The sequence below is a fragment of the Zootoca vivipara genome, chromosome 2 (genome assembly GCF_963506605.1).
Source record: "Zootoca vivipara chromosome 2, rZooViv1.1, whole genome shotgun sequence".
NCBI classification, from domain to species: Eukaryota; Metazoa; Chordata; class Lepidosauria; order Squamata; family Lacertidae; genus Zootoca; species Zootoca vivipara.
The window spans coordinates 16109596-16120559 of NC_083277.1; the positions used below are offsets into that span (position 1 = coordinate 16109596).

The 10964-nt window shown below is 44.6% G+C and overlaps 1 protein-coding gene across 5 annotated transcripts in view; it reads left to right on the forward strand.

Annotated features, from left to right (window-relative positions):
* The window catches only part of VARS2 (valyl-tRNA synthetase 2, mitochondrial), a 36489-nt gene extending 26192 nt beyond the window's left edge, over positions 1-10297 (forward strand). For all 5 annotated transcript variants that reach the window (XM_035107223.2, XM_035107224.2, XM_035107226.2 and 2 more), the window contains 7 exons: positions 373-500; positions 1645-1797; positions 3176-3385; positions 5789-5900; positions 6126-6307; positions 7817-7966; positions 9259-10297. In XM_035107223.2, coding sequence (XP_034963114.2) covers positions 373-500; positions 1645-1797; positions 3176-3385; positions 5789-5900; positions 6126-6307; positions 7817-7966; positions 9259-9360 — 1037 coding nt within the window. In that variant the 3' untranslated portion in view covers positions 9361-10297. The remainder of the gene's footprint in view (positions 1-372; positions 501-1644; positions 1798-3175; positions 3386-5788; positions 5901-6125; positions 6308-7816; positions 7967-9258) is intronic.
* The last annotated feature ends 667 nt before the right edge of the window (positions 10298-10964 follow it).

A 10964-nucleotide genomic window follows, 5' to 3' on the forward strand; every position in this document is an offset into this window, starting at 1 on the left:
TATATATATATTTCCAACTGTCTGTTTGCCAGCACAGTTTCTCCTGACTTCCTTCCAGTCTCCCGATCCGGGCTGTTATCCAAGTCTTCATTAAAAGTTCAATGACGCAGCAACTCCCATGTCGTTAAATTGTTAAGTTATTCCCATCCGGGCTGTTGTCCAAGTCTGTCTGTGATGTTAGGCATTCTGTTTGCATATTGCAATGTAAATGAACTGTATTCCACAGATATAAATCATTTGACAATCGATCGGCTTTCTGAGACCACACAATCCCCCCTCCTGGGTCTGTTTAGCATTGTAACCGGTTTTAAATGTGGTTTTGGCCGACTTGGAAACTGAGGCCCTTAACATCACATGCATGCCTTTCCTCAGGCGACGGCATTAACCTTGATGTGGCTGCGGTGGAGAGCGCCAGTCGCTTTTGCAACAAAGTGTGGAATGCCCTGAAGTTTACTTTGGGAGCCTTGGGAGACGGATTTACACCAGTGCTGCCAGAGAAGGTAACTGGGAATGTGTGTATGCAGGGAAGGGGGTGATTTGCTTACAGAATATGTTGGTGTCTGTCGGTCTGTCTTTCTGCTGTGTAAAACGTAGAATAGAGGTCTCCTGAAGAAACAGACGTCTCCTTAACCTTTCAGCACACCTAGGATTTGACTAGTAAGCATTTTCTGCACTCGTCTATCACACTTACAGCCAAATCCTAGACATGTTCGCTCAAAAGTCAGTTCCACTGGGCGAAGCTTTTTACGTATGCCACTACTGTGGCTCATGTTTTGTTAGGTCAAAAATGGAAAGCGAGCAAGGTCCCAACTAAAGAAGAATGGCAACTTAAACTGATGGAATATGCACAGCTTGCAGACCTAACACACAGAATAAGAGAACAAGAAGAACATATATTTAGAGAAGAAAATGTTTAGTGAATATATTGGGGGGGGGAATTGTGTACTCTTGAAAATGCTGGCAGCGTTAAGATAAATTCAACAGTGTCAATAAGTTTTGATGGATGTAATAATGGAATACTAAATGGTTTAGTTTATGTAAAATATGCAGGGATTTATTATATGCAAAATGGACCATGGAAAGAGAAGAAGGGAAGTCACTGATATTTTAAGGTTGTTTAAATGAATATTTTAAATTGTAAAACACTGTGTGTGTGTGTGTGTGTGTGTGTGTGTGTGTGTATATATACATACATACATACATATACATACACATACATACATACATATACATACACATACATACATACACACACACACACACACACACACACAGTGGTACCTTTGTTTGCGACCGCAATCCGTTCCGCGGAGCTGGTCGCTCCCCGAATCGGTCGCTCCCCGATGCACGCTTCTGCGTGAAGCTCCGATAGAGCGCTTCTGCGCAGATCACTTCTGTGCATCTGAGCGCCGCGGAACCCGGATGTAAACACTTCTGGGTCCGCGGTGGTCGGAAACCGAAGCGGTCGCAAACGGAGGCGGTCGCAAACGGATGTTTGACTATATGTACAGTATATGAGAATGAATGAAGTAGGATGTGCTTGAGAGCAAAACTCTCCTCTGACGCTCAGGCGCAAGCTGTGCAGGGAGCACGTGTATTAGGAATACTGGAATACTTCTGCCACTCGTTTGCCTCTTCCTCCAGGTCTTCCCTAGCTCCCCGATGGAGCGCTGGATCCTCAGCCGTCTCTACCACACAGCAGAAGATTGTGGCCGGAGGTTTGAAGGGTACGAACTGCATTCTGTCGCGTCATCGGTCCATCTTTTCTGGCTGCACGATTTCTGCGATAACTACTTGGTGAGCTCTGCCTGTGGGTCCAGATTCCTACCACCTCTCTGGGAGTGGGATGGGCAGGACTAGATCGTAGCCCAAGAAGTGAAAAACTTGCAGGTCGAGATACAGGTGGGCAATGTCTAGAGAGTATGATTCTGGTTTTCATATTTTCCGTGAGACTTTTCACCGGAGGTGAGGCTTTGAGTAATCTGGGTGCTCTTTACGCTGAAGCGGGGTTTGATTTATTGTGGGTGGCAAGGATGATTATGGGGGGAAGGGGTCATGGATAAAGAAAGAGAGAGGGGGCAGAAAGAGAATATGGAGTGCAGAAAGAGAAAGAATAGGATGTTGGGAGTGGCAGAGTGCTGTTGCACTCATGTGCAGCTAATAATAATAATAATAATAATAATAATAATTTATTATTTATACCCCGCCCATCTGGCTGGCTTTCCCCAGCCACTCTGGGCGGCTTCCAACAGAAGAATAAAATAATTGATTAAAGATTAAAAGCCTCCCTAAACAGGGCTGAATTCAGATGTCTTCTAAAAATCTGGTAGCTGTTTTTCTCTTTGACATCTGACGGGATCGCGTTCCACAGGGCGTTCCACCAAGAAGGCCCTCTGCCTGGTTCCCTGCAACTTGGCTTCTCGCAACGAGGGAACCGCCAGAAGGCCCTCGGTACTGGACCTCAGTGTCCGGGCAGAACGATGGGGTGGAGACGCTCCCTTATTATTGTTATTGTTATTGTATTGAATTTATATACTGCCCTATACCCGGCGGTCTCAGGGCGGTTCACTGAACAATCACAATATATGAAATCAAAATAAAAACAATAACCCAATAACATGCCCCCCCCCAAAAGAGCCACATTTTTAAAGGGTATAGGATGTCAACCAAAGGCCTGGTTAAAAAGGAATGTTTTTGCCTGGCGCCTAAAGGTGTATAATGAAGGTGCCAGGCGGACTTCCCTGGGGAGAGCATTCCACAGATGAGGAGCCATTGCAGAGAAGGCCCTGTTCTCCAGGTGCAGGTTTCCCACAGGCATCTGGTCGGCCACAATGAGAAAAAGATGCTGGTCTAGATGAGCCATTGGCCTGATCCAGCAGGCTTATTTTATGTCTTCCATCCTTTTTTTCGCTCTCTCCCCACCCATTGCCCTCTAACAGGTTACCCCAAAGTAAAGGAAAGCTCTGCCCTCGGCCGGAAAAAACACCCCCCACCCTCATGCTGCATGAGGCCTTTGGTATGTTACGGGACTGGCTGACGATCAGGAGCGATGGGAGTTGTAGTCTGTCAACATCTGGAGGTCCTCAGCTTCCCTCCATGCCCTGGCATGGAGTTGGATCTTCAGAAAGCACCTCTCCTCCCAGATGATGGTAACACGCCTGTTTTTCATCCACAGGAGTCTGTGAAGCCCATATTGAGGAGCGGGGATCCGTCTCGGCTACTCTCCACCCGCCGGACCTTGCACAGTTGCGTGGACGTGGCTCTGCGCCTCCTTTCTCCCTTTATGCCTTTCCTCACAGAGGAACTGTGGCAGCGCCTCCCCAAGACTGACTCCCAGTCTCCTCCCAGTATCTGCGTGGCCAGATATCCCAGTACGGAGCAACTGGTGAGAGCGTTTCCGGGGACCTGAAATAAGGAAATGTGTTAAAACTGGGTGTGTGTGGAGCATTTCAAAGTGGTTCAGAGCTCACCTGTGCATTTTCCGGAAGTGCTTGTACAAGTTTACTTCATAAACTTTGGAGTACAGTGGTACCTTGGTTCTCAAACTTGTTGTTGTTGTTGTTTAGTCGTTTAGTCGTGTCCGACTCTTCGTGACCCCATGGACCATAGCACGCCAGGCACTCCTGTCTTGCACTGCCTCCCGCAGTTTGGTCAAACTCTTGTTCGGTCAAACTCATGTTTGGTCAAACTCATGTTCTCAAACTTAATCCGTTCCAAAACCAAAGCGTTCCAAAACCAAGGTGCTCTTTCCCATAGGAAGTAATGCAAAACAGATTAATCCGCTCCAGACTTTTAAAAACAACCCCTAAAACAGCAATTTAACATGAATTTTACTATCTAACGAGACCATTGATCCATAAAAATGAAAGCAATAATCAATGTACTGTACTATAACATAAATAAGACAGTATTGTAGATGATAAAAATAATAGTAAAAATTTTTTGTTACCTGCACTGATGATAGTCATTGTTTGGATGGAGGGCTTTTTATCCATTTCCGCAGTCACACAATCAGTAGCTGAACTGGGCTCCACACAGTCACAAAAACAAATTAATCGAAAAAGCCTCAAAAACAAAAACACAAAATAAATAGCAAAAACAAAAGTGCCAAACTTAACCAGTTCCGGAAGTCCATTTGTCTTCCAAGAAGATTGAAATTAGCCAGCATGCTAAATATACTTGCTCCTTCTGTGGCAAGACCAAAATGAAGAGGAAAGTTGTGGGTACCTGGAACTGTGGCTCTTGTATGAAAACAGTAGCTGGTGGCGCCTGGACATACAACACCACTTCAGCGGTGACTGTGAAATCTGCCATCAGAAGACTGAAGGAATTAAAAGACCAGTAGAAGCATATTTTTGTTCCACTGTTACTCTTCCTCTACAGTTCATGTCCTTATTGTCAATTAAAGGTGGCTGTGAACATTGAAAAACAAAACAAAAAAACACCAAGGCGCAGCTTCTGATTGGTACAGGCGCCCCGGAAACAATAGCAGTCAGCTGCATCGGATGTTCGGCTTCCGAAAAGCGTTTGCAAACCGGAACACTTACTTCTGGGTTTTCAGAGTTTGAGAACCAAGGCGTTTGAGAACCAAGGTACCACTGTACAAGGTCCCTGTTCTGAATATCCAGTAATGTAGACATTACAGCAAGTTCTAGTTTCAACTTTGGCCACATCTGCACCGTACATCGAAAGCACTGTGGTGCCATTTTGGAGGTGCTGTGAGTTGTTGGGAGATTGTGATTCCTCTCGGAGAGATAGAATTCCCAGAATTCCCTGGGAAAGGGATTGGATAATTAAACCACTCTGAGAATTGTAACTCTGTGAGGGGGCTAGGCATCTCCCAACAAGTCTCAGCACTGTTAATAAACTGCTGCTCCCACGATTCTTTGGGGGAAGCCATGACACTTAAATTGGTGTAAGGTTTTCTACTATTGAGATATATATATAAGTTTCACAAAATAAATATGAAATAAAATAGTGTTTTAAAGGTATGGTGTAGCCGTGGCTCTAATTCTACAAGGAAAGAATGATTTTTTTCAAGTTTTATTTTATTTTTTCATTTCTATACCGCTTTATATTTTTAAGAAAAATCTCAAAGCAGTTTACAGCATATTAAAACATCAATAAAACAATCCAGAATCAAACATTTCTGGAGAAAGTCAAATATAAAGTATAGTCAAAAGAAACATCAACAGGAAACTAAAATATTATCTTAATGATTTCAAAACAAAACATTACAAAGGAGGTCAGCTACAGAATATACATTTAACACAAAGTTTTAAAAAAAGATCTTAAACATTTCAAAAGGAAACATTGCTAAGTGAAGTCAAATATAAAATGCACATTTAAAGGTAAAGGTAAAGGGACCCCTGATCATTAGGTCCAGTTATGACCGACTCTGGGGTTGCGACGCTCATCTCGTGTTATTGGCGAGGGAGCCGGCGTACAGCTTCCAGGTCATGTGGCCGGCATGACAAAGCTGCTTCTGGCGAACCAGAGCAGCACACGGAAATGCCGTTAACCTTCCCGCTTGAGCGGTACCTATTTATCTACTTGCACTTTGACGTGCTTTTGAACTGTTAGGTTGACAGGAGCAGGGACTGAGCAATGGGAGCTCACCCTGTTGCGGGGATTTGAACCACCGACCTTCTGATCGGCAAGCCCTAGGCTCAGTGGTTTAACCCACAGCGCCACCTGCGTCCAAAATGCGCATTTAAAACAGCATAATTAACAAGAGAATAAAATACTATCATAAGCATGTCAGTTTTCCCTTCCTCCACATTTCTAGGCTCACTGGTGTCATCCCGACGAAGAGGCAAACTTCCTGTTAGTACAGGAAGTCATTAGAGCCGTGCGTGCCCTGAGGGCAACTTACCAGCTGACCAAAGCTCGGCCGACAGGTAAGACCTCTTCAAATTTCTGCTTTGTGGAGAAGTGTTCATTTAGCACAAGGGCTTAGTAAGGAAATGTGGTCATTGGGATAGGAAAAATTGTAGTTTCAAAACATCTGGGGGCCGAGTTTGAGGAAGCCTGGTATAACTGGAGCCCCCTCCCTCCAATTGGCTGATACCTTTGATTGTCTGAGGACAATGCCTGTATTTTTAAATCTCTCTTTCTGTCCCTAGTGTATCTGGTTTGCCCAGAGGCAGTTTCCCGTGGCATATATGAGACCTATCGAGAACCCTTGCAGACTTTGTCTTTGGCTGGATCTCTGAGACTCCTCTCAGGTATTGAGGGAGCAGAACTACCTGCGAGTTGCGTGGCTGCGAAGGGCCACGAACAAACTGTCATCTATGTGGATTTGCAGGTAAGACCCAAGTTGGGGCAACTGCTTGGTTCAAGGAGACAGATTCATAAGGAAACCAAAGAAAGGTGGTGTTATAAGGGGGGGGGGGAACTGCTCCCTTTCCCTTATGGGGTATTCCGGAGCCCGTATAGAGTCCTTAAGTGGGTTTCCTATTGGTAGGAGAAAACAGAGGCCAAGCAAAGTAATATTGAGAAGCAAAGCGGCGAGTAAGCCTGATCTTTATTCAAGGAACTGTTGCAACAGGGTCACCACGTGCAAGAGGGATGAGAACCCTGAACAATGGTGTGCAAGCCCCTATATAGACTTTTGAAATTGCCCACCCTGTAGCCCAAGACCACCCCCCCCCCTGAAATATCATACATACGTCACAGAAGGAGGCCATCTACAGCAGAAATCCTGCCTGCCAGGATACCTGATAATGGTCACTGATTGCTTTACCTGGGCAGTCTGGGCATTCTTTTGTGATGGTAAATACTTTTAGTTCCTGAATCCGGTTCATAGGCTCACCCTATTCATACACATATATGCCCTTAAGACAGGATTTGCAAGCAAAAAGACAATGGGAAGGCTCCCTTATTGCAGAGGAACATTTGAGGTCATTGGGAAAGTAAAAATGGCATCAGAATTGCTCTCCTGTACTATATCAGACACATGGTTCATATATTTAGATATAGTTACAGGTAGGTAGCCGTGTTGGTCTGAGTCAAAACTTAATAAAAAAAATCCTTCAGTAGCACCTTAAAGACCAACTAAGTTTTTATTTTGGTATGAGCTCTCGTGTGCATGCACACTTCATCAGATACACTGAAACAGAAGTAACCAGACCCTTCTATATATTCAGAGGGTGTATGGGGGGGGGGACGGGAATGGGTGATGGGCTGATAGGAGTGGTAAACCTGTTGATGACTGTTAATGACTGCAATTGGTCTTGCGGGAAAAAGCAAGGGCTGAGGTGCTAAGGAAAGCTTGATCATGTATAATACAGAAAAATTTCAGAAACAGACTGGAAAGAGAAGTTGCTGAATTACAACTCATTAGCAAGCTTAAAACCATGGAGACACCTGGTATGAACAGAGACATAGGATTCTTATCTCATTATACATGATCAAGCTTTCCTTAGCACCTCAGCCCTTGCTTTTTCCCGCAAGACCAATTGCAGTCGTTAACAGTCATCAACAGGTTTACCACTCCTATCAGCCCATCACCCATTCCCATCACACACACCGCCCCCCGCCCCCGAGCACACAAAAGCTCATACCAAAATAAAAACTTCGTTGGTCTTTAAGGGGCTACTGAAGGAATTTTTTATATTTAGATATGTGTGTGTTTATGAATATATATTCTACATTTGAGACCTTTAAATTCTTGTAACAGTGGTGACCAGGTGAAACGCATTGTGGGAGGATTATGGCCACCTTTCAGGGAGTAACTGCAAGTGGGTCTAGATTAGAAGGAGGTTCTTTTAAATGTGTATCATGCATTGAACCTGTGCCTCTTCTCTCACCGTAGGGATTGGTTGATCCCCAAAAGGAGCTCCTCAAATTTGCATCTCGGCAAAAGAAACTGCAGCGGCAGCTGGCAGATCTCACCGTACGGGTCCAAGGGGCCAGATATCAGGAGCAGGTCTCCCCAAAAGCCAAACTGGATCACCAGCAAAAGGTATTAACTGCTATGGGGGGGGGGCTATGGTTGCACGCCACATTAAACCACAGGTAATGTTTAATTGTGCAACACGAGCAAGCAGCGATCTGGATTGTGTGGCTCAACAGTTGCTTTTTTGCTCTGGTTGTCTGAGCCCAAACTCGTGGCTTCATTTTCGTCAAATGAAACCGCAAGTGGTACTATGGTTTGGTTGGAGAGAAACAAACCATGAGCCCTTGTTCTGATGACAATCCAGGTTTGTCATTCGCTGCCTGCGATGTGGTCGGGAGAGGGGAAGGAGCAGAGCAGGGATTTTTGAGGGGCATGTACCAACACAGACTTCTCATTCACGTTTAAACCATAGTTAAACAAGAAACGTGATGTGTAAACCCAGCCTTGAATACTTTCTTTTCTTTCATTTTAGGCTTTCGACAAAAAAATAATAATAATCCTCATTATAATTTTCTTTTTCTTTTAACATCTATATTGAAAGTTCAAAGAGTACATAGTTATATGTGCACTAAACACAGTGAGATGTAAATAAAAGAGAAAGAGAAACAGCACCCATGTAGAAGGGAAAATAAATGGGTGGGGAGGAAAAACCCCAAACTATACTTTACAAGGTTGGTATTGTACTTCACCAGATCTTAACATATTACAGTCGTACTTCGGCTCCCCAACACCTAGGAACTCATACGTTTCGACTCCCAAACGATCGAAAACCGGAAGTGAGTGTTCCACTTTCTAAACGTTCTTTTGTAAGCCAAAAGTTCAGTGGGGCTTCCGCGGCTTCCGATGCAGGAAGCTCCTGCAGCCAATCAGAAGCTGCGCTTTGGTTTTTGAACATTTCAGAAGTCAAACAGACTTCCGGAATGGATTCTGTTCAACTTCCAAGGTACGACTGTACGGTATTTGCAAGAATGGATTCCAAATATCATTGAATTTGTCCATGGCAAGTCTGCGTTTATATGCAAGTTGCGAGTTTGTATAAGTCTTCGATCCGATCGTAGAAGGGAGACGCATTTTTATTTTTCCAGTTCATCAGTATCAGTCTTTTTGCTGTGGAAAGGGCATGGAGATTATAATTTCCTTCTGTTAAAATAGTATATCTGCCCTGTGCTTTGCTATTCAACCATAAACTCTTTCTTGGGGCCGACGTTTATAGGATTATACTGCAAGTTTCACTAAACGGAATAACATAAATGAACTTGTGGGAAAATAAGTCTGCATTAGCAACAGTCAACCCTCCTTATCTCACTGGTAGCAGTGATGCTTCATCTGCGTGTTTAACTCTGTATTTTTTGTCACAGATTTCCTTGCTGCGTTCTGAGCTGGTGCAAATAGAACAGGCCCGGTCAACGCTCCAGAACATGCCTGTGAGGCAGGGATTGGCTCCTGAACCACTTGAGTAGTGAGGACTGGCAGAATTAGCCTTACACAGCGTAGGTGGAATACTACAAGACCGAGGAGATATGGAAGACTGGGAAAAGAAGTTGGAAGCTCTGTGTGGTTCTGAGACACCCAGTTCTGCGATGGGGCCTGTCTCGCGGCAGGGTGGTGGGTGGGTCGGCACTGACTTGATTGGACAGAAGGGATATTTTTTCGCCCACAAGGTTCAATGCCAGCCTTTACCGCTGCAGAAGCTGTGGAACCGTTATGATGTGCCCTTAGCCAACCACCGAGGGTCAGTTTTGTGTCACAGGATCGCCACACCTAGTATGCTTGATGGGTTCAGCTGGTCAAAACCTTCTCCAGGCAACTTGTTCTCACTCTCCCAAGGGATGCATTCACACAGAGAAAATAAAAATGTGAGCCAGGCTGCCCATGGAGGAATCCACGGCTACCCACAAGTAATTCACACAATCGTGTTGCTGCAGTTGTGGAAAAGTCTTCGTCTGTGGCTATCTGCTTTTTACACTAAATTTGTCCAGGCGACTGCACTCCAGAGACTGTTGGCACACATCATTCGGAAAAGGATTTGAACGCCTGAGCTTGTTGTCCCATCAATATTTATTTATTTTTTTAAAGAAACTTGGTCTTTGTAGTCAAACAAAAGGCTGTCTAAAATAATTTTTCTTTTTCACTGCTTGCGATAATGCAGAGAGTCAAGAACGTATCCACCGGCGAGGTTAACTATGCAGATTTAAGAGGCTTTCATGCAAAGATGAAGTGTAAAATAATGTTTGGAATTACATCTTCCTTTTAATTCAATACGGACCGTCTTTCTTACCATTGCATTTTTTTAAAACATGCAACATGGATTTCGAACATGCAGCATGTGCTTAGCGCCCCCCTGCAGGAGAGATTAAGGGCTGCAAATTGTGAAAGAGGTGGACAGGGAAAGAGAGCGGCTGGACCCCCCCCCCAAAACAGAGATGTCCCTCCCAAGCACCCCTAAAAGTTCAAGATGCAATCTAGGTGATTAGGATCATGGGCAGCTTGCTACTTAACAAGACCAAAGAGGAGGACAGGCTTGAAAGGGTTACTCTAGCAAAAGGCTGGAATGAAGTTTAGGTTTACACAGACCTGCAGCCCAGGTGGGTTTCTCCTGGTCCATCACCTCAAGGTGCAAACTGCTTGAGGTTGATTCCAAACACCTGTTGCACCATGAGAACAAAGGAACAAGAACAAGGGCTATAGCCAACTAAATTATTCTGAGAGCAGAACCATTGAAATTAATGGACCCAAGTTAATCATGTCCATTATTTTTAGTGGATCTACTATGAGTAGGGCTAACACTGATGAGCAACCCTTTTAATGACCAGTTTGCAACACAAACTGAACTTACTGAAAAGTAGCTGGAGGAGCAGAAGCAGCCAAAGGCCAAAAACACAACTGGTAGTATTGGGTGTGTGTGAGTGTGAGTGAGTGACCTTTTCTCATCCTGGGAACCCCCTGTGAAACTTGCCCAAACTGGCTTTAGCCTGGAACTGGGTTTGGGGAGGGCAGATGACCGCTGGTTCGGCCACAGCTGCGGGCGGCCTGAGGAAGCTTCCTTCAACACCTTGCCTGTCTA